This window comes from Apteryx rowi, unplaced genomic scaffold (genome assembly GCF_003343035.1).
Source record: "Apteryx rowi isolate R43461 unplaced genomic scaffold, aptRow1 scaffold_7, whole genome shotgun sequence".
In the NCBI taxonomy this organism is placed as follows: Eukaryota; Metazoa; Chordata; class Aves; order Apterygiformes; family Apterygidae; genus Apteryx; species Apteryx rowi.
Genome location: NW_020450982.1, coordinates 4,507,564 through 4,530,014, shown reverse-complemented (window position 1 = coordinate 4,530,014; position 22,451 = coordinate 4,507,564). Strand labels below are relative to the sequence as shown.

The window sequence follows — 22,451 nt, the reverse complement described above, 5'->3', positions numbered from 1 at the left end:
GGACAACTCTTTGGAAGTTTGCCTTTACATAGTGTTCAGTCCTGGGCTGCCTGGAGATCCTTTTCTGTCTCCTTTATTAATGCCTGCTGATAAAGAATCAGGGTAGGATAAACTCCTCTGGCCAGCCCTTGAAAAGACCCCATACTTTTGCATGAATTGGGTTCAACGACAGTAAATAAACAAACAAAAAGTTTTCTGCTGAAGGTCTGTTATAATCTGTCTGTGACACCGCTACTTTGGGAAAACCTTTTGAGCTCTGAAGGGGAAGAAACATTCATCCGGCCACAGGCCCTGCTGGGCRCTGGCTGGCCATTTGCCTTGAACGCTCAAGTGAGATATCCCCGCTCTGCTCTGCGGCCAGAGCCGGGATCAGTGCCTTTCCCTGGCACCCTGGGAAAGCCAGAGCAGCGCCAACCCTGTGCTGCCAGCCCCGGGGTCAGCTCCTGCCAGAGGCTGGAGAACCCAGCCGGAAAACCTGGCCTGGCTCCCTCCACCAAACGGAGGAGGGAGCACGCAGGGCCGAGCATCCCGCTGGATGCCCGACACCGGCACACCGCTTACACATGCAATGCGGCGGGCTGAAGCAGTTTGTACCTCCGCTGCGGGGAAAACAAGAAGAGGTGTTTGTTCAGATGCAGGAGCTAATAACCACTCTGGGCATTTCCCCTGCGAGCTCCTGCGCGCCCGGCCAGCTGGCAGGCGGGTGCCAGCAGCTCTGCACCGTGGGAAGCTGCCCAGCTCCCCCCTGCTTACCAGAGGCTGCAGTTTTGGTCTCCGATTGCTGATCTGTAGCAGGGGAAAATACTGAATTTCTTCCCCATGGAGCAGCTTCTGCAGAGTGGAGTGCTCAGGGAGCAGCTCTTTTCCTATGGCACTGTGAACAGGAGTCTGAACAACTAGGCAGCCTGGACAAAACCGGCACCTGTGCCTCAGTTTCCCCATTTATAAGATCATGTTCTTGCACTTCTCTGGAGCATGTTGAGAGAATCACTTAATTCCCACCCAAAACACAAACACACCTCCCTCCCTGAAATAACAGACTCTTTTCATTAATGAAAAAAATTGTATTAGGACAATTATTGCGAAAACTCCACCCAAGTGGAGCAAGCCTCAGTTTCCCCTTGTGCCCCAAAGTGAGCAACCATCACAGCTATCATCAGTGCAGCCTCATGGGTGGGAAAGTCCTACGAGTTAGTTAAGTGAAACGATGGCTTGTGCTGCCGTTAGCACTGGTAGGCACCACTTGGAYGCCGCTCTCAGCGAGATCGCGGGCCTCAGAGGAGTCTGTTTTTCTCCCGGGTGAGCTTCTCCACTTCCCGCATGAGCCGGAGGCACAGCTCCTCCTGCCACGGCAATGCCACGCACTGGATGGCCACGGGCAGCCCCACGCTGCCGCGAAAGCCCTGTCGCAGAAACAGAGCGGGTGAGGGCAGGGAGTACGTCYGCGGGATGGGCCAGGGATGCCCGCGTCCCTCGGGACCTGGCAGTACTCACCTTCGCCAGGATCCGGTCCCACCAGTCCTGGAAGTGCCCTTTGTAGCCCTTCAGCTCCTCCTCATCCTTGGTGGTCACAGTAGTGACAGGGACCACTCCGGCGGGGAAGTCCAAGCAGTTATACAGGATGGTGTAACTGACTGCCACTGCGGGAGAGGGGGGTGAGCTTGCAGCACCGGTGTATCATAGCGAAAAGCCCTCTGCGTGCGAAGGCTACTGCGGCAYGTGAATTATGGCAAATGCCCAAAGCCACTTCTAGTTAACAGGTCATTTGCGTTGAAAAGTCAGGGGCTGCKGGAAGCAAATCTTGCCCCTTGGCTCCCTCATGCATCAGGGTGGTTTTTGTGGGGCTCATCCAAGAGGCTGGACCTTCAGCAGCCCCAAGAGCTAAGCTCTCCCCACTGCTGAGTGGTGCCTTGGAGAAGCTAGGGGTGAAGGGCAATATTTTCCACTCAGACTGGTGCAAGTGCCGCAGGAGGGGGACAGTGGAGCTAAGGGATTAAGGCTGACTACTCCTGCATCCACAGGCAGTCCTACCTGAAAGCTTCCCAGGRTAGCCAACAGGAAGAGCAGGGCCCAGCATGGGACAAAGCATGACGTCCAGATTCAGCTTTTTCCACTGGGCGATAAATTTGTGGCAAGATTCCTGAGGAGCAAAAGCACTGCTGGTCGGTGGGGCAGAGATGCTGCCACCCGGCTGTCAGCTGAAAGCTCTCCTTGGGCTCCCAGCCTGGCTTCTGGCCCTTCCCAAGGAGCAGCCACCAGTTCCAGGCAAGCTACATCAGACCTGAGCCTGATAAAAATCCAGCAACATTTTGCTGCTTGGCCGGCAGCCCTCCCTGCAACCAAAGCACCCACACTGCTGCTAAAACTGGAGGGGCAAAGAGATCAAAATTAAGCACTAATTCAAGAGAAGGAATGTGTTTTTTAAGTGTGGCCCTAATTTTTAAGTGTGCTGAGACCTTGCAAATCCAAGCGAGATCAGTTCAGGAATGACATATGTTCCTCCCTAGTGAAAATGAAGCCATTTCTGTGTGATTCCACTTGGAAAAAAMTGGTTTTATGTCTACCTTTAAGCAGGTAGACCCGCAAACCATCTTTTTAACTTGCTGTTTTTCCTGTTAGAAGGCAGGGAGCTCAGGTCCTGCCATCTCCCTGGAGCAAAGCAACAGAGCTGAGCCCACATAGSATTCATGGGACCAGCCAGGGCGGGGAAGAAGCTCATGAGACTTCTTTGCTTTTGAAAGCTGCACACCAATTTTTACAGGGCAGAAGTCATAGCCTTACAGGAGCAAGTGTGATCCATAGAGATGGGCCTGGGGAGACTCCAGCTCTGTTCTCCTCTCTGCCACTAATCTGCTGGGTGACTTTAGGCAAACCAGTCCCTCCTCTCACTGCTCATCTGGTCTCTTTAGACTGTGTGGTATTGGAGAGAAGCAGCAGCTCTTACCACACATTTGCGCAGTGTCTGGTGCACTGGGACCTGCTCTGCTCTGGGATCTCTAGTTGTCCCTACCAAAATATCATCAGCTTGCAAGATGCAGATGCTGATTTTATTATACTTAAGGGGCAAATATAAGTGAATGAAGATCTACTAGACTGGCATGTTTAACCCTAAAACCATGTAGAGTCTCAGGCTGATGGTGACTTGATAGCCTCCTAATCTTGGTGGCCACCAAATCCACCTCTTCCCAAAGAGACAAAGAACGAAAGAAACATCCAACACCCCAAATGGTGATAATTTACCTCAATCTCATAGTGAAGACTCCAGAGGTCTTCCACTGTGCTGGAAAGGAAGAAAAGCACCTCAGTCTTTATATCCTATTTATCAGCTGGCCGCAGTCCCTTTCAGCCCTCCCACTGAACTGCCAGAGCATCTTCTGCCAAGTGCTCTGTGTCCAAGAAATGCAAGTGCCTTCAGGGGAACAAGCACCTCCTTGCAAGGCTCTTCTTCTAAAAGGCCAGTCCTGGACAAGACAGACTAATCCTCTGATGCGGGGACAGTCTTGGAGGCACAACACAAAATACACCTTCTCAGCTATGGAAATCGAGTGCTTTCTTGCCACTGGCAGCTCAGCACTGGCATCACAGCAGGTGAGAGCAAGCCTCTATTTCTGTGCATTTGCCTTTTGTTCTGTCTTACACGGCCCCTACTTCATAGCGTGATGTATGCATCAACCAGGGCTGAAGCTAACAGCATATTTCATGCCTGCAAGTTTCATTTAATTCATAAGGAAGAGGCTGTGAGCCCCTGTCCTCATTACCATCCTCAGTATTAGAACAGTTTGTCAAACCCTGAAGAGTTATGCCATTGGCATAAAGTGCTCTCAGTTTGCTCCCATCATTGCCTTATATTTTCTCAGATGCACATGATTGCGCAGTATCCCTAATGAAGAAAACACTGGTGTCTAGTTTTTAAATCCAGAAGAGAAACCCAAATCTTTACACATTGGCTTAGGCTCAGATTTACTCACTTTGCTCTCATGCTTCTTACGACACTTGACAATCGGGGCATCTGAGAAGGAGAAAGTCATAAAGAAAAGAATTTACATTAATTACAGCCTTGTCCTCCTAGACAGCTCTAGCACAAATACAAGCTGTTGACTCAGTGCTCAGGCAGGACTTGTGGATTTTCCCCAAAATGGGTATGGGGGGACAGAAATGGCATCACCCCAGTTTGGAGGAGATGTGTCTAAACACAGCCAGAAAGCAAAGCCTGGAGCCTTCACCATGGTAAAGCCTCATTCCAATGGGAAACAAGTTATTCACCACCTATTGCTTGACTTCATCTATGCTAGGAAGAAATGGATCTTACGAAGGGTTTGGTAATCCAGGACAGGAGAGTTTTTAGCCAGTCTGGTATTTTCGACAACCGTAAGAGCAGCCCCGCGCTGCTTTTGTCCAGCTCCCCCTCGCTGAAAGAGAAAAGGGTGTTTAGCTGAGCAGCATTAGGAAGCAATTACAGTAGATCAGCTTTTGTGTGGTCAACCCCCCTGAACAATGTATTTAAGTGAAAGAAAGAAGTCTTCTCCATCCCTCTGGGTTTCCGATTCCCATGGTGTTTGGGCATTTATAGGATATCAGCATCTGACTCTCTTTGATCTGTCACATGCTGGTAACACTCCCAAAGAGCCCCAAGGTTCAGCTGAAATGCTTGTCTGTAAGCTGCCCCGTAAATCTCAATGGGTATCAGCCACTATGTACTTCTAGCRGATCTGCTTCCCATATCTGGACACTGGCTTCAGACACCCTGAAGTGGGGAAACTGAGGCRCAGCAAGGTTAAACAACTCACACAGGACATCTGCAGCAAAGTCAGGAACCAAACCCAGCTCTACCTCTTSCAGATCCAGCACCCAGATAAAGAGCAGACCTATTTCCCCTTGTCACCCAACCAACACCAGACTAGACCTAAATCTAATTCATTATTTGTCTGAGAAACCCAGACCCCCCCCCCCCSCCAAGGGAGGATTTTCATAGTAAGGCACTGAGCACTCTGAGCTGTTCCAGGCTATACTTACAATTTCCTGAAAAATGAGGTGCCCCCATCTGCAAACAGTCCTCTGACGCATAAGTTAAAAATGAAGTAGTTGATGTTATCAAGTTTGAAGGGCACCAGCTGAAAGGACAACGGAAGATGAGTCAGTGCTACAGACACAACGACTGGGTGGGAGAAGTGATCGGGCCTCGCAGTGCCCCGAGCTGGGCTCCTTTCGGCTAGCACTGAGAATTTCTTGACATGAGCCCCCAGGATAGCCTCTGGTGTCTGAGGCCACCAGGTCCCCCCATCCCAACCATCCCTCCCACTAAAAATGCAGCTTTCCCTTTGAGCAACAATTGATGATTCAAAAGATACGAGATGGTCTTGGCTGCGTGATGCCCAAAGAGGCCCCAAGGCGCAAAAGCCCTTCTAAAACCCTTCAGCGGGTGACAGAGGGCACGAATCTGCACACTCCACTTCACTCCTGATCTTTGCGCAAGGGGTTAATGTAACGTCCTACCGTGTGACCAGCATCCTCCAAAAGCTGCTTTGTCTCCCGAACGGCACGTCTCATGGCAGGGCTTGGCATGGTGAAGAAATCGGTCTCATAGTAGCCTATGCGGAGCGGCTGCGTGCTAGAATACACCTGTGGAACAAGAGAGYGCTGCAGCTGGAAGGGCACTGGTGATGTCAGGAGCAGGCAGTACACCCATGCCTCAGAGCAAGACTGCAAAGCAGTAAGTTTCTCACCCGCGTGCCCACCCGCAGCATGCGACAGGCTGGAACAGGTCCCGGATGGCTCCTGTGAGCCACTGGCATTTTGAGACTAAGCAAAGGCAGCTCTTCTCCGAGCTCATCTTCCCTGTCTGGAGTCCTTTACCTCTTCCTTGAAGGGAAGGGGGGGCACGGTGCTGTCCAGGCTGAACATGTCCTCACACAGCAGCGCCCGCATACTCAGTGCCAGGCTCTCCACGTCTTTTGCCATCGGCCCCACCGCCGCAACCACTGGAGGAGATCGGGAAAGAGCATTCATAGTTGGTGGGTAGGGGATCACTGAGGAGCTGCACAGCTTGCACAGAGGATGTCCTCCAAAAGCAGGGCCCCTGGGTATCATTTTGACCCAATCTAGCATTGGCAACAGTTCCTCTTTGAGAACTGGGCTGGGGACGCACACCCAGCTCTTCCCACCAACAGGCCTATGGCTTGCTGAAGCAGTGGGAGGCAGGATGCAGCCTGCCCTGCTCAAAGTGCGCCACATCCTGACCCGGGGGCACAGGAGCTTGTGTCCTTGCCAAAACTCTACTCCCACTCACTGTGATAGCTATGGGCCCAGAGTTGTTATCCATTGATATGTATCCAGACATCTTGCCCAGAGACTTCTAGTTTCTGACTGGACAGGCTCAGAAGAAAAAGGGTCCTCCAGCTGGCCTGCAGCCCAAGCTAGAGCCATGCACGCTCCAGGAAAACCAGGGCATTTGGGCCTTCTGGCCACAGCTATACAGTTCAGCCAAGTGCAGCTATAGCACAACACCTTGCCTGTTCCTAGGGCATGTCTCAGGCGCTGTACAACTGTCCCTATCGACATCCAAGGTGCAGCGAGTCTCCCAGCGAAGGCTCCCATGCCCGACTTGGCTGCCTTGAGTCGGCTGCATGATGCCACATGGGGCTGACTTTTGGAAAGAATCCCTGGAAGGGAACCTTCCCTCTCTGAATGTGTTGGAGAAGGTCCCCCATAGCCAGCTGAAGGTCCTTCCCATGCCTGCCCCACTCCCCTCCCTGGAAGACAACCATCAGTTCCTACCTGACTTCTGCCCAAGGATACCAGAAATGACTCCTTTCTTGCTGTGAAGTAAAGACACACAACATACAGCAGATGAACAGCTTTCAGAGAAGGGAAAGTCTTCAAGCATTAGCAAGTGCTAGTGAAAGCACTGCCCTTCCTAAGCAAATGCAGAGGTCAGCCAAGGAAGGGCCAAGAGGAAGGCAAGGAGAGAGGGACCCAGTGTAGGCTGGAATGATTTATGCCCTGTCAGTCAAGAATGACCCCCCTTAAGACAGGGACAGGAAAGTCTCCCCATCTCTGTTCTGGGGGAACGTTCCTGTTTTGGAATGGTGCTTCCCTCCGTACAGGCCTCAGGAAATGTCTGGGCAGGGGGGAGAAACGAGCCCTGCCTGGTTCCCTTTGCTGAGGGAGGCAGGAGCATCCTGGCACAGCAGTCAGYGGGGTGGCAGGGTGGGTCTCACCTGAGCAGCTGCATTACTCGCAGTACCTGAGTCTGTTCCCAGTGGGTTTGAGTGCACAGATCCCACAGAAGGCAGCAGGCAAACGCAGACTCCCTCCAAGGTCTGTCCCGAAGCCCAGAATGGACCCACCTGCTGCTATGAGTGCCCCTTCTCCACCGGAGGAGCCTCCGGGGGTTCTGGTGTAGAGCAGAGGATTGAATGTCTGGCCGAAGATTAAGTTCTCACAGTCATAGCTGGGGAGAGAGAGAGCGAGCAGATGAGAGAAGTGTAGATACCTGTTGATGTGGAAGGTCACATGGGAGACCCAGGCCACAGGCTGGCCTTAAAAGCTTCTATAATAGGCAGTTCACCAATTGTTACATTGACATCCCGTGGGCCTAGAGAGCTTCCCAAAACCCCTGAGAAGACCAGCATTTTCACGGTGGTCCAAGAACTTGAATTCATTGCCAACTAATTTTAGTGCCAAGTCATCCCCAGACCAAGACGACAGACCCTCTGGCAGCACAAATGCATCAAACCTCTTGGGAAGACTCCCTGTTCAGGCAGTCCTGAGGGCCACTGGCCATCTGAAGCAGCCTGTCCAGTGCAGGTCCAGGCCCTCCTGCGGTGGGAGGGATGGCAGAGCACGAGCCCCTGCTTGGGAACAGGCTGAATGCAATCTGCAGTGATACTTGAACACCGGGATCCCCCAGGAACCAGCGTAAAATCTGATAATCCCGGGGCAGGCCCTTTGTGTGGCTTTTTTTTTTTTTTTTTTTTGAAAGCACGGCCAATCATTGCCACAAAACTAAGGAAGGCAGTTCTCAGGGGCTGAGCAACACTGGAGGAACTTTGCCAGTTCACTTGGCAGGACACATGGATGCTAGCGGGGCAGCTGTCCAGGAAAGCACACCTGACCTCATCCATACCAATGACACTGAGAGTGGTCTTGCCAGCCACGTCAGGAGCTTTGGTCGGCACGATGATTTAAGGTCGTTAACTTAAGTAGCTAACTAGTTTCCCCCTCCACGAATGGGCATTTGCCTCTGAGGGTTTAGTTAGATAAAAAGTAGTTTAAAAACACCCAGCACAGGAAGAAAGGGCAGATTTCTCTTCTTCTCCTCTTTTGTTTCTTTATTTCATTTGGAATTAGAATTAATTTTCATTCTGAGTAGCTTTAAAACTTAGAGAGACTAAGGAAGGGGAATAGGTGTCATGATTTAAAAAGAAGGGGGAAATGTGAATTAGCCTATAATTAATAGAAACCCTCATGTGAGATCAGGGAGTGAGGAATCCCACTACCGCAAGGGAAGGGAGCGGAGGGCAGGCGGCTCTCCACCTACCTGACGAGGGACTGAGGGACGTTGGTTTTCACGAAAGGAACTGCCCCCTGCCTCTTCAGCACCTGCACCAGCACGCTGTCCTCTGCCGCAGGGTTATTGATGTTACTTACAAACCCTATCGTGGAGTCGTAGCCCTGGGAACGGAGGACAAAGAGGTTTCCACACGGAGGTTTGCAGTGTTCCTCAGCGGCGTGGTTTTTATGTAAATGCAGAAGACCTTTTAAGCACCCCAAAGTGCCTGCTTACATAATACATTGTGYTATTTATAGAGGTATGTGCATGCACCTCCAGTACCGGTCCCCCTAGTTTGTGTAGGGATGTCACAAGGATGACAGACAGACTGAGGTCCCCAGGGGAGATGGTGAGTGCCGGAAAGCTGCTTTTGAAGTGGCTTTTCCTCACTCCCCTGCTGACCTCCTGTTTCCTCCCCTTTCTCTGCTACGGGAAAGAGGTCACAGGGCCCCGGCACAGCTGTCGTGGGAAGGACGGTGCTCAGGAACCGCGCTACTGGCTGAGCCACAGATGGGACCTGCCCTACAACACCCTGCCATGGACTGACGGGATATTCTGGAGCAGAGGAAACACCTAAATAAATCAGGGCATTGACCTGCAACTAGTGGTTCATGAGCATGAACTAGTGGTGAGGATGCCCCCATCCGGCACACGCACATAGTGCATTTGTAATAAATCTGATCAGCCTTCTCCGTTYGCTCGTGTGGGAGATGGGCAGCAAATCCCATCACCTGGCAGGGCAGKGGCACCCCGCGTCCGCTAGAGCAAGTGCTGCGGTGCAGCCAGACACGGAGGTCAAACCTCCCCCCGCYGCCAAACCTGAAATCGTGGGGACTTCGGGACACGCAACGCTGGTGGTACCTGGCAGTTGATGGAGTCCTTGATGCTGATGGGCACCCCGTAGAGCAAACCCAGCTGCCTGGGCCGTGCTGCTTGCTGGAGCTGGGTCTCGCTTTCCTGCAGGTAGTCCGTGATGCAGTTGGTCTCTCTGGTGACTTGGAGGGCCTGGGGGAAACCAGCAAAGTCCACGGGTGAGACGCAGCCCGCACCATTGCACAACACTGTTTTGAAAAGGGCATCTGCCTCTTCCCCTTTGCCCACCTCCCCATTTGGGCAGTTTTATATCAGGGCAGCCCTTTGCACCTCTTTACAAGATGTTTTCATGCCAAACTCCAAAATGCTTTTTGGATGCAGGGGGACTATAGCGTTGGCTGGTACAAATGGATGTGTCCCAGCTGGCACTCAGCCTGGCAGAATGCAAAAGCTGTTCCCCTGATTGTGCTTCTGCTGTTGCATAAAGTAATAACACCCAAAGTGTAAATCCAGGGGGGATCGGGGCATTCTRGCAAAATTAGAGAATGAAACCAAACACTGAGTCTTTGAGGTTTTCCGGCCCACTTAGACATGGAGGGGAGGGGACACATACCAGCACCCAGCAACTTAGTAAGTATAGCTTGTAAGGTGTAGCTTATACATGCCCCCAAATACGTATGGGCTTCCCAGATGCTGTGCTTGCTGCCCCCCTTTTCTCCAAGCCAAGACCAGAGCTGTAGCAGCCAGACACCCAGATCTCCTTAGCTCGCAGAAACATGCCGAAGGAGCCAGTGCTACCCGGCAGGTGGTGGCAGCTCAGCAGCGTCCGAAACAGGCAATGCCCTCCCGCTGGGTTTCTCCCAGCAGAGCTGGTGCCAGCTCCGGCGAGATGCCACCCGCGCTCCTCACCTTGCCCACGTAGGCGTAGAAGACCTGCTCCGGAGGGAGAGAGCCATCGCGGAGTTTCCTGGAGAGCTCCGGCAAGGGCAGAGAGAGGATGGAGACCGTGTCCACAGAGGGATGCTACRGGAAAGATTGGACACGGAATGACCCTCCCCTCCTTCGGCTGATGGGCCAAGGGCTCTGCCTCTCCCCTTCGTGCTCATCCTAGAAATATCTGCCRTTCAGGGGCCAAATGATCCTAATCCAATGCCTGCCTCAAGACTGCAGCCCTGCTCCTGGTGAGTATGGGAGAAAACCCGCAGAGTTAGTACAAATCCAAAGTTTGTGTGCTCCCAGCCAGACTGCTCTTGCCCCGCACCTGCTGTTCAGGAGAAAATCTTCACAAAACCTTGTTCAGACAGGCCACAGCTGAGCCTGGGGGCTCTGCTCAGCACAGTTTTCCCTGCTGAATGGCAGTGTGTACTGGCCCTGTGTTTGCAGATGCTGCTCCAGCCAGGAATGAAATTGGCCCTGGAGCCAGCACTTCTCCTTGCGTCACCACGGTGGCCTAGGGAGAGCCTCGGCTCGGAGCACAGGGGTCATTTTTGAGCCAGCAGAAATTTTCCTGCTGTCTTCTAAATATTTTGAGAAAGCAGCAAGCCTCATTCCCCAAGCTGGGCTCCGAGCCCGAGCGAGTTTGCTCATACTGTCGGGTGGGCAGTTTGACGGGACYGCAGCCTGCCCGAGAGAAGCAGCACACACAAGCTGGATTTGAGGACAACTCAGCTGGACACGAGCAGCTCCCTGCCTCCGTGCCATCACCTCTGCCCTGCAGGCACTGTCCCCAGGAGGTGCAGCTGCACTTTGGCCTCCGCCTGCAATATATTCCCTCCCGCCTCTTCCTACAGCCTCTTTATTAGCCAGGACGAGCATTTTACTGAGGTGGAAGAGGCCAGGGAGCACTAACAGCACTTTCAAATGAGAGGCAGGAGTTTTTCTCCTCTTGCTCTGAGTTRCTTTTTGCTGACACCTGCTCTGCTGCCCATCGCCCTCCTCTGCTCGGACAGCCCTGTGCAACCCCATAAAGCTTTTCCTCCCCTTCTCTGTCGCACTCCCCAGGGGAGTTTCCACGCAAGGGGGTGCCTGCATTTCTAGGGGGTGCAGGGACACACAGGTTTTAGGAGGAAACTCCCCCTGATTAGGAGGCAAGCCCTTAAAAATAAGCCAGGACCCAGTTTCATTCCCAGGCAAGCCTCCGACACCACTGCAAGCTGCRTGAAAACAGCCCGGCCTCCCACCTGCCCAGCAGTTGCCCATCGCAAAGCCACAAACCCGCTGCCTGCAAGAGGGGCTCCACACCCACCAMCCCCTGCACGCTCATGGGAAAAGGACCGCTTTGGGCTGGGTGATGAGCTTATGCAGGATGGGCGGAGGTGTTTGCCCCTCTACAGCCTCCCCCCATGAAGATTATTGCACCCACCTGCTTCCGAAAGCCCAGCGCAGCCTTCTCCATCTGTGCCAAGCCCCGATCGTGCCTCTGCCGAGCCTCCTTCACCTTCCTCCAGAGCCCCTTTCGCCGTCGCCATCGCAGCAGCAGCAGGAGGCTGGCAGCCGAGCAGCAGAGCAGGGTGGGCAGGAAGGGCAGAGACACCCGCATGGTGGGGACCGTGACCGCGATCGCGAGCAGGGTGTCCCCTCTCCTCCCGCAGCACCTCCACACCCACCGGGGACTCTCCCTGCCTGGTCCAAGGCCACCCGCTGGCAGATGGGGAGCGGGGGRAGAGGCAGGCAAAACCTGGGAGGGATCTGCACGCAGGAAAGGGCTGGACTTGCTGCGAAGCGAGTTAGCTGGTTTGCAGCTTCGCAGGCACAGCCAGTGCCAGCACACGCCGAGAGGAGATGGTTTCAGAGCTGGAAGGCTCCTGTACAAAAACCCACCCCTGCTTCTATGCTGCTGGGTGGTCCCGTTCTGATGGGGTTAATATTGCAGTTTCCTAAATGAGACTTTGATCTCGGGAGTGTGTGTGTCTGTCTATGCCCCTCCCTGCAATTCTGCAGCCAGTGCTCTCCGGGAATGGCCTTGGCCATATCAAAAGAGCAGAGAAGGTTCCTGAAAATATCTGGCTCCTGTGTGTTTCCCGAACCCAGGCAGCTGTGGGGGAGAAAAAAACAATTAATGCCCTTGGCCTTAATTCAGTGCAGTGTTCACATCACAGGCAAAGCATGGGTGAGGCAAAGCGTGGGTGAGCGCCTGCGCTTTGCTAAAAACCTCAGCGTCCAGACTGGAAAGCTGGCGTCCCTGCTCCCCCAGGGAASTGCTTGCCTGGGCTTGCAGTTTGGAGAGAAACGCCACAATGATTTCTTTCTCCATGGGTCTGTCCTAAAAAAACCCCCCACTGCTTGCAAAAGTTCATGCCTGAATATTTCAAGCTGTCCTGTTTAGATGCTCTCTATAGGATCATGGAAAAACTGGTGGGAAGGATTTGGGATGTTTTCTTTGTCCTCCTGCCTCCCAGCAGGATCGGCTGTGCCTAAGCCATCCCTGGCAGATGTGGTGCTGAGCTAGAAAATGCGATGGAGGGTGACATCCCCCAGACCTGATTTTCCTGGCGTTACTGTCAGGCCACTGGCTTTGCTTCAGCCCTCAGGCCATCAGGACTCCCCTGGCAGCACCCCAGCGGCTGGCAAGAGACCCTGGCCGAGAGGGAGGGAAACGCCACGCTGCAYGTGCGCAGTGTCCTGGGACTCTCCGTGCCAGAGGGCGTTGAAGCCATGCGAATATTCGACGTGGAAAGGCTGAAGCCCAYGATGTGAGAGGCCTTCTTCACCCAGGCGTGCGCTGTTTGGGTGAAGAGCCTTCTCTGAACTCATGGCTCGCAGCTTCTTGCTCTGTCTTTGAGCACAAGCATCTCCCTGTTAGTTTGGATCAAGAGGTAATGTGCAGCAACAGCTTTTATTTCCCAGCCACTGTTTGTTTTTTGTTTTTCTTTTCCCCCTTTTTCCCCCACTCTGTTTGGCTGTGGGGTTTGGAGGGTTAGACGGCAGCGCGAGCTTCCACGGGCACTGCAGTCCCATGAAAATTACTCCTGTACCCTCTCCCCGCTGTCAGCCCAGCTTAAAACCTCTCACGCGGGAAAGATTTCCAGCTTTTCAGCTTGTCGGAAGGAAGCAAATAAAACAGGAGCTTCGAGCCCGGCGCGCGGGTCCCCCCAGGCACCGCTGCGCAAGACCCACCTTCTCCCCTCTCCCGAGCGAGCGTATGGGGGGGATAAACGCGGCGGAGGGGATGTGCCGTGCGGGATGGTGGCAAGCCCCGGACCCTCGCGGGAGCGCGGGGAGCCCCGAGCGCCGTGGCGGCACCGGCCGGCTCTGCTCCGGGGTTCCAGGCGGCGGTTGGAAGCGGGCGGTTGGGCACCGGTGGTGCCGCTGGCCCGTGGCCCCGTGCCGGGGGACGGCCACGACGCGCTCCGGCGGGGGGACGCAGCGGGGGCTGGCGTGAGGTCTGGGGGCACCGATGTGCCGTGGAGCCGAGCCCCACGCCGCAGCCAGGAGAAAGCGCCCGGGCCGCCCTTCAGAGAGGTGAAGTGGGTCCGGCCTCGCTCCCCACGGGTTGTCCAGCCTGCTGTTACTGGGAAGCAGGTCCAAGCTTCACTGACAGCAGCTAGCAGCTTCTTTTCCTTCGTTTCTTCTCTCCGTGTACGTTGCTGACTCCTGAGAAGGCTTTGCCACCATGATCTGTGAGAAGGTGAAGCAGCTCCTCTCGGGGTTTAGGGATAACCCCTGCTCCGTCCCCATCCTGGTGTGCAGCTCCACCGCAGCCCTCATGGCTCTCGCCTGGGCCGTGAGAAAGCTGATGAAGAGGAAGTTTGTCCGAGCTAAGCACCATGCAGAGGCCCTGGAGCAGATGGAGAAGGCTGTCCAGCAGTTCAAGAAAGAGGTAATGTCACATTTGATTCCTTTTGTCCCTGCAAGAAAATGGCATGTTTCAAATGAGGGTGTGGACATCTGTTCACTTTGTAGTCACCATTGACTGCAAAAGATGCTAGTCCTCCTCGCTGTGCCTCCAGAGCTCAGTCAGAGGTATGGCTGGTTGCTCCCTAATCTGCTTCAAGCTGGAGTATCTGAGTTACCATAAACAGGTTGAACAGGTAGTTTTTGCCAGCTTGGTGGACACTGCTCTGAAGCAGATTAGGGAGCGCTCACGTATATTCTCCACCAGCAGAGCTGAGGGGAACTGGTCTGGAAGAGGACCTAGACTTGTGCAAGCTTCTTTGCTCAGCCTGTATCTCATGCTCCTCATCAGGGCACCTGCTTCTCGCACACCGGGGAGCAGATGGGGGTCCAGAGCTCGCTAACTCCATGCATGCTGGAGGGAAGGGATCACTCAGCCTAATGCTGGCAGGATCAGGTCCTAAATTAGTTGCAAATCATTCCTGCTTCCATGCAGGCTCTTTCACTTCACTCACAGCTCAAACTTCAATCACTGTGATTTTCCAAACACTGCTGGCRTTGCCACATGCTGGCAGTGCCTAGCACAGCTGGTTTATCAGCAGCCTAGCCTTTAATAGGGCTGACTCCCGATATGAACCTGTTTTCCTTTTGGGGTTTGTTATAAACAGGAGTTCATTTGGGTGAAGTTAAATTGTTCCTGACACCTTTGCAGAACCTGGATGTCCAGACTAGCCACATCCTGTCACTGCCGCTCACGGAGCTGGTGGAGAAACTGAGGGAAGGTTCCCTGTCTCCGGAGACCATCCTCTACTCCTACATAGAGAAGGTGAGGGACCAGCCCTGCTAGGCAGGACAGGCAGCAGATAAATCCCCAGTCTTTTCTGACCGTAGAACAAAGAAGTCCATCTCCCTGAGTTTTTCTTTGTCACCTGTCCAGCAGAAATGGCCCTGGTTCCCTTGTTCTGCCTGTGCAGAGGACTGGTGCTCTGGTACAGGGACAGATCCTGCCTTACTGTGTGCCTGCAGAGCACCTTGTACACCTTCCACTGTGGCAGGAGCACCAGACTGCAAAGGGCTAAGAAGGACATCCAGTCCAGGTCCCCACAGGTGCATTAACCATCACAAGTACCATGCTCAAGATAGATAGTGATGTGTTTAAAATCTCTTTCGTGAGAAAAAACCCTGCTTTCTTCCAAGGCTGAATGAACCTCAGATATCAATTAGGAAGGTTGTCAGCTAAGGGCTCATGGGCCAGATACAGTCCATCAGATGAAGTGCTCAGCTCCTGAAGATCCTTCAAAGGGACCTTCAAAGGGAAACCCTGGGATGGAGCACTTTTTAGATCAAATAGGAAACAGCAGAGAATCTCCCAGAAGGTAGTGGTGGGTTTTCTCTTCTTGCTAATGCATAACTTTAAAGAATAAGCTCAGGACAGCGAGCTGCATGGAATAGAGAGGTGACTGGCCTTTCTCTTCTGTTCTGTGCTTCCGTGCTAAGGCCTTAGAAGTCAACCAGGAGGTGAACTGTGTGACAGCATTTATTCCTAGCTGCCTGCATCACATCCAGGAAATGAGAAACCAGAAGAAAGGGTTGCTCTACGGTGTTCCCATCAGCATTAAGGATCATGTGGCTTGCAAGGTGTTTCCCCTTGTCCCCTTATTTGGGAAGCTCAGTGTGTGGAGCTAAGAGCTGGTGAGCAGTCAGGTTGGCAGATGTGCACATGCCATGTCATTGAGAAGACTGATTTATAATGGGCTTTTTCCTGTGTCTACTCACCACTGCATCYTGCTGGTTAGAAATAGATGCCATAAACCCTAAACTGCTGCCTCCCTAAGGCAATTYCCTCCAGCTCCAGCTGTAGGCAAGGCACTGAACCACAGCACTGATCCCTCAGTTCCCAACCCTGGTTACCTCTTCAGGAGGCAAATTTTGCTCCCTGTATTGATGCCATTTGCACTGATTTCAGTGGCTACCTCACCATGGTGCCTATCTCCACTAATCATGTCTTTCGCTGGACTCCATGGCAACTGCCTTTCAAACCCGCTTCCTCCAAATGGTCCCACCCCAAAACCTGGTGTCAAGCATCTTCYGATAGGACTGGGTAGGAGCAGAAAGGTGAAGGGCTCAGAGCCATGAGGAGAGTTRGAGGTGTGAGGAATGGGCAAAGCCTGCTCTGGGTGAGGGGAAAAGGGACCTGAAGTCAGACCTCCACAAGGGGAAATGCCCAATGGGGAAAGGAGAGAGGACTGAAGTGTGGGATAGGGAAGAGTGTCATAGTGTTTAGAGTCACTTGAGCCTGAGGTTGGGAATAAGGGAAAAAAGGCCTATTTGCATCTGACTGCAGCTACATGTTGGTCCTAAAACTTCCCTGGAGTGTCAGACTCTTTTTTGGGAACAGCCTCAGGCTGGAGACATGGTTTCCATGTCTCYATGGGCCCAACACTCAAGTTGGGCCTGCAAGCTTGCTTATTAGCAGCGGTGCCGTATCCCCACTTCTTATCTCTAACGAGTTCTGTGTCTGCCCTCTGGGTTCAAGGGCTATGGCTGCATCTGTGGTTCGGGACCGAAACTAAGCCTCCTAGAGCAAGAGGAGAGCGTGCTGGTGAGAGTGCTGAGGAGCCAAGGAGCCATCMCCTTCGTGAAAACCAACACGGCACAATGCGTGATCAAGTAATTGGCGGGACCTACTTCAGTAATGGTGGCCATGTCTTGTCCCAGGCTTAGCCCTGTGGAACYTGCCCTGGGACATGGTCTTGGGGGGGCGGTAGAAAATGCCCCCTGACTCCCTGAGACACCGCTGAGACCTTTGCTTCAGGAAGCTGGAGAGGGGCAACAGGGAAGAGTGCAATTCAGTAGCTGCTCTGCAATACACTGAGCACTAATTTCTCTACAAGGTTTCACAGACCAGGCAACTTAGACTCTGTCCCCTTCCTTGAATTTGAAGCCACCTCAGGGCCTACCTATTGGCATAACCGTGGTTCAAGGTGCATCCATTTCTGCCCCTTACACTTCTGCTTGGCCACCCTGCAGCCACCAATGCTCCATCATATGGATGCAGCTGAGCTGAGGACAGTAGCAAGGCCCAGCCTYCTCCTTCCCTCTGTTCTCCACTCATGAGCTCTGTGGTCCCTCATGGGTTTTGTTTTCCCCCGTGCTTGCACTGCTGTTGGAAGAGGGACCAAGACTCGTCAGCAGCAGGCTTGTATTGGCCAAGTAGTCCATGTTGTCCACTTCTGAGTTACCCAAGTTGTTCTCACCCAATTGAATTTACCCACTGAGTGAGTGCTCCCCCATCCTCCAGAGCAGGGATGATGAGCAGGTTCCCGGTGACTGACTTGTCCCTTTTGATCTCTCCCAGCTATGACTGCAGTAATGCCATTTATGGCCAGACACTGAACCCTCTCAACCACAAGAAGAGCCCTGGAGGCTGCTCTGGAGGGGAGGGAGCTCTGATCGCAGGAGGAGGCTCCATCCTGGGCATTGGGTTGGACATTGGTGGCAGCATCCGCCTGCTGTCCAGCTTCTGTGGACTGTGTGGGCTCAAGCCCACGAGCGAGAGGCTCAGGTAGGTGCTGGGGTCTGCCCTGCCTGCCCTGTCGAAAGTCTGTGTTTTCTGACTGACATTTGCAGGCTAGCACAACTGAATTCCCAGCCAGCCCCTTGCAGGGTGAGGATGATGTGCTCAGCATGCTCTTCCCACTTCAGGAAGAGATGCCCTGAAGGAGCTTGGTCTCAAGAGCTGCAGATGGGATGTATGTCATCTAGCCTTGCCCTCCAAAGCCAGGCAAAGGGCTGGGAGAAATCACCTGGCTCAACCAACCCACAAAAGCTGACATTTAGTCTGGAAGGGGCCACCAAATGTCCAACCCACATGTCTTGTCATCCACAGAGAAACTTTACAACCTTTAGGAGGCAAGCCACAAAGCAACCCAGTGGCCAGAGAAGGGAGAACAGGAGCAACTGTGGGTGTTGCCAGTGTCTGAGGGACCTGCAGCAACTAGGGCTCCTAGTGGCAGCCCTGCCCACAAGACTTTCTTCCTGATCACAAACCTTGGGCAACTTCCCCTGGGGCAGGCTTTCAATCTCTGTCTCACCCTCTGTCCATGAGTCCCAGATACTGCTGTCGTTTGTATTTAAAAATGTGTTTCTTTCTCTTCCACAGTTACTGGGGAGTTAGTGGTCCAGTGCATCGCCTCCAAACAGGTGAGTCAGATTCTGGGTAAGGAGACCTCAAAAGCAAGGAAGATGCTTGTTATTGCTGCTGATAAAAAGCCCCCTCAGAGAACAAGGGTGGCCTGATGGCTTCACAGCTCATCTTGGTCAGAGAAAATTGCCACCTAGATTTACCAAGCTCTCTGGCTGCCTGCTCTTCATTTCAGTCAATGGGAGTGAGATCCTTGTGGATGTTTAAGGGTTAATAATTAAGGTCCTTGGGGCAGGTATTAGCACTCATAGCACTGAGAACAACACCCTTGTAGCACCCTTTTTATGCCTCTCACTAGCCTCAGTCAACTTTGCTTGATCAACTTGCAAATCTGCAAGCTGATTTTTCCTGCCTTCCCATGTGTTTTTGCAGTCTCCATTTAATCAATGACAAGCAGCGTTTTGGCTGTGATGGGCCAGCTCTTCCCACCAGCATTGCCTCTGTTCTTTATTCATGTCTGGGGCAAGGGAGAAGGAAGCACCTTTCCCTCCCTGCTTATTGCAGAAGASATAATGGAGATCAGAACTGCCAAGGGCACAGAGCATGTCGGTCCATAGCCAGTTTTGTCACAGTGGGAGTGGAAAGCCCTTCTCAGCCCTGGCCAAAAAAATACCTATCAACTTAATCAGCAATATGTGGACACACATATGCAAAAAATGATGTTACCAGAGGCCATGTAGAGTGAACCTGGGGGCTAGATCTTATGGACYTAAAATTTCCTATCTTTGTTTGGTAGCTGCATAATATAAGATCTTCTTTCATGGTCATGGGTGGTGGGAAGGAGAGAAAGAAAAAAGGACAATCTTGTGTGATAGCAGCACATCCACCCTTGACCCATCCCTGAGTGGGGACAGACAATTAGTTTCTTCCCGGTTTAACTGCCTCCCCTGCTTAACCATGAGCTGTTTGGTGGCACTGACATAAGAGCAGTCATAAGATTGGGGTTTCTTTTCCCTGCTGGCAGGAAAAACAGCCCCAGAAATTGTTCTTGTAATCACTATGTGGCTACAGAGCCACAATAAATGTGTAGCAATGAGTTTTCAGCTGGGCCTGTTCCGCAGTGTGAGGATCAGGTTAAGGAGAGCTTTGCTGCAACATTTCTCAGGGTACCTGCTCGTGTGTGGGGCTAGTGGCATTACTGCATCGCACACACTCTGCCTCTTTCCCCAGGGAGGCATGGTGCATATTGGCCCCTGCCCGGCTGCGTGCCCGCTCAGTGACCAACACAGTTTTGTGTTCGGCTCGTTGCAGGTCATCGAAGGAACTCGCAGACCTCCATGCTGCCATGATGGTAATGGGACTCTGTGAACGTGATGAATACCATCCCTGCTCCTGAGCGAGGCTGTCTTGCCACTGGTGTGATGGCTGTTTGACATGGGTCCTCAGGCTGCTGTGTGACATCCACAGATAAAATCCTGGTCCCTGATTTCTGTAAGGTCTCCATCCATGCAGGAAACAGTCTGCTCTGRATCCCAGATGGCTTCATGCTTCTTGCAAAAAATGCAAAATTGAATTTTGCTGCTCCATGGGGGACAGTTTTGCTGTTACAGCCGTGGGAAAAAAGATTTCCCAGAAGCCAGCTTTGCAATGTAGTGTGTGTCTTTGTCAACATCAAAGATTTTGTTCTCAGTGGGAAACAGCAAAACACTTTCAGAGAAGTGGGAATTATTGGTGACTGGCCCCTAGCATGTCCCTTTTTCCTGGTCCTTGCAGTCTACTCATGCTGTTCACCTGTTTGCTGAAACCAAACACCCTAAGGCTTCAGTCACTACCCCTGGCCTGTGCATCTCTAGTATTGCTCCCAGGCAGCTGTAAGTAACAGGTTACAAATGGGCGCAACATACAGGGGCCGAGCATGAAAAATCACTGGTATAGGCAATATCTTTTTTCTAGTTCCTGCTGAGGTGAAAGTGAATTTGACTCAAGAACACTCGACTGAGGTCAACCCAGGCATTAAAGAAATGTCCATACTGATTGCTAACGTGTTGCAGAAAGCCATAGGATTGTATAGACAGGGGACAGGCTCCTGAGTCCTCCCTGGACTGGGTGCTGTGGTGGGGCTGGTCTGCACTTCTCTGCACCCCTYTCATCACCTATGGAGCTGGGAAAGCAACACGAGCTCCCGAGAGAGAAGGAGGCTGGTGCATCCTGGAATCCATAACAACCTCTTGACTCTCTCTGGCCAGGTTTATCGCTGGGAATTCATCACCCGATGGAAGAACCTTGACCTGGACGTTATACTGTGCCCAGTGCTGGGACCGGCCTTCACCTTGGGCTACTTGGAGACAAACCTTGGTAAGCCTCAAAGAGGAGGTGACGTATGGACAGGCTCCACTGGAAGTCCACCAAACCCTTTTGGAGGCAGAGAAATCCATGAAAATCCTTGTGGAAGTCCTAGCTTTGTTTCCACGTACCACAAGCCCTCCCCTCTCATCATGCCTATAGGGTTAGAGGACATCTCAAGGGGTGACATTAAGGCAAAGTGAAAGCTGGGGTGGGCACAGCCTAAAGATCCTGAACACCAAAAATATATCAGCTGCTGGGAAGGTTTCAAGGTGGGGATTGAAATGATAAATTAGCTGGTTCAGCTGTCCTCTCCTGCCTATGGTTAATACCGCCCAGCGCAAGCCCCCCGTCAGGAACTGCTCCTGGCTCTAGGATGTTTTGCTTCTGCTTGCATGGTTTGGGCACTTGCGTTTGAAGCAGCAGGATGTGAGTCCACCTCAGAGTGTTTTTGGCATATCACAGGCCTTACATGTGCCCCCAGGATCTCCCACTCCTTCCCCCCATCTTCTCCAGACTCTCTGTCCTCCACCATGTTGTACAACATCCTCAACTTCCCTGCGGGAGTCGTGCCTGTCGCCGTGGTCACAGAGGCAGATGAAGAACAGCTGCAGCTTTACAGCGGGTACTTGGATGAGCCCTGGGACAAGAAGCTGAGGAAGGTGAGAAAGACAAGTCCTTTTCAGGGCTTGGGTAGCCCAGGGCAATCTCGTTGCTCCAGAGCTCGTTTTTTCAGATCACGGTAATCCCACACTGGACTGTGGGGTCACGCAGGCTTTGTGACAACCTCGGCTGCTGTCATGCAGCCCCAAACCTGGCACCATTTAAGTATATGGGGTCTTTGCTCTTCTACTTGCCTTCCTTTGCTGAGGTGTTAGCGCTAAAAACTTGGCTAGTCTGTCTTTGACATGTTATAGCCCGATCCCTTCGAGCTGGTTTGGTGGCATGGTCCAAACACTTTCAGCCAGAGCCTTTACCAGTATCTCCTGGCAAGTGTTTGCTGCTGGTGACACTATAGCTTGCTAGATGTGGGACCACTTGGGGTCTGGATTGGCTGCCAGAGAAGAAGCCACTTCTACTGCCTTCTAGAAGAGGTGTCCCTGACTTTCTCTTTCCCTGGGGACCCTGGGTCAGGACAGTGCTCCTGTGTGTGGCTCCTGTTCTGTGGTATTTTCATTAAGGTCCTGGAGACCTTCCTTCCACCGGAACTTGGAACTGTATTTGATCTTCAGCCTTTGAGCATCCCATCATGCTTCTCTGCTCTTCATCTGTTTTAGGCTGTGGAAGGAGCCGTGGGGCTGCCTGTGGCCGTCCAGTGTGTGGCTTTACCATGGCAGGAGGAGTTGTGCCTTCGGTTCATGAAAGAGGTTGAAAGACTGACCTGTGAGAAGAAATGGACAACCGATGCATTTGGGGCTAACGCAGCCCAGAGACATGGACTAAATCAGACCCCACCAGGAGCAGCCTCTGTGGCTCAGCAATCCCAAAAGTCAAGTAGCACATTGCCAGATGTGTCCAGCATGACCAGCAAGGCAGAGGAGGGTCCAACATTGCAAAGAACGGCCTTGCAAATCACCATCGCAGAGGACCTGTGRGACGACATGCAAACAGCTGCTCTCCAACCAGACATGCAGAGTGATGTGCAAATGTTGTCATCTCAACCTGATGTTGCAACACTGGTGTCCCGGTCAGATGAGGAGACTGAAGGGCCAATCCTGATTCGCCCACCTCACATGAAAAGGGACCTGCAGCCTGGTGAGCCAGAGC

General features: G+C 52.7%; 2 protein-coding genes across 2 annotated transcripts in view; one reads left to right on the top strand and one right to left on the bottom strand.

Annotated features, from left to right (window-relative positions):
- Positions 1-1,274: 1,274 nt before the first annotated feature.
- LOC112976036 (fatty-acid amide hydrolase 1-like) lies at positions 1,275-11,903 on the bottom strand. The gene is made up of 15 exons (XM_026086863.1): positions 11,727-11,903; positions 10,274-10,387; positions 9,413-9,556; positions 8,540-8,673; positions 7,244-7,450; positions 6,775-6,815; positions 5,854-5,978; positions 5,494-5,619; positions 5,014-5,111; positions 4,310-4,409; positions 3,969-4,009; positions 3,241-3,280; positions 2,032-2,140; positions 1,495-1,640; positions 1,275-1,403 (listed from the first exon to the last, which is right to left on the bottom strand). Exons 1-15 carry the CDS (start codon positions 11,901-11,903, stop codon positions 1,275-1,277), a joined length of 1,731 nt encoding a protein of 576 aa, XP_025942648.1.
- Positions 11,904-13,976: 2,073 nt separating this feature from the next.
- LOC112975957 overlaps positions 13,977-22,451 on the top strand; it is a 19,734-nt gene continuing 11,259 nt past the window's right edge. The window contains exons 1-10 of the mRNA XM_026086668.1: positions 13,977-14,183; positions 14,910-15,023; positions 15,695-15,835; positions 16,734-16,867; positions 17,556-17,762; positions 18,360-18,416; positions 19,653-19,692; positions 20,588-20,696; positions 21,201-21,346; positions 21,962-22,439. Coding sequence (XP_025942453.1) covers positions 13,977-14,183; positions 14,910-15,023; positions 15,695-15,835; positions 16,734-16,867; positions 17,556-17,762; positions 18,360-18,416; positions 19,653-19,692; positions 20,588-20,696; positions 21,201-21,346; positions 21,962-22,439 — 1,633 coding nt within the window. The remainder of the gene's footprint in view (positions 14,184-14,909; positions 15,024-15,694; positions 15,836-16,733; positions 16,868-17,555; positions 17,763-18,359; positions 18,417-19,652; positions 19,693-20,587; positions 20,697-21,200; positions 21,347-21,961; positions 22,440-22,451) is intronic.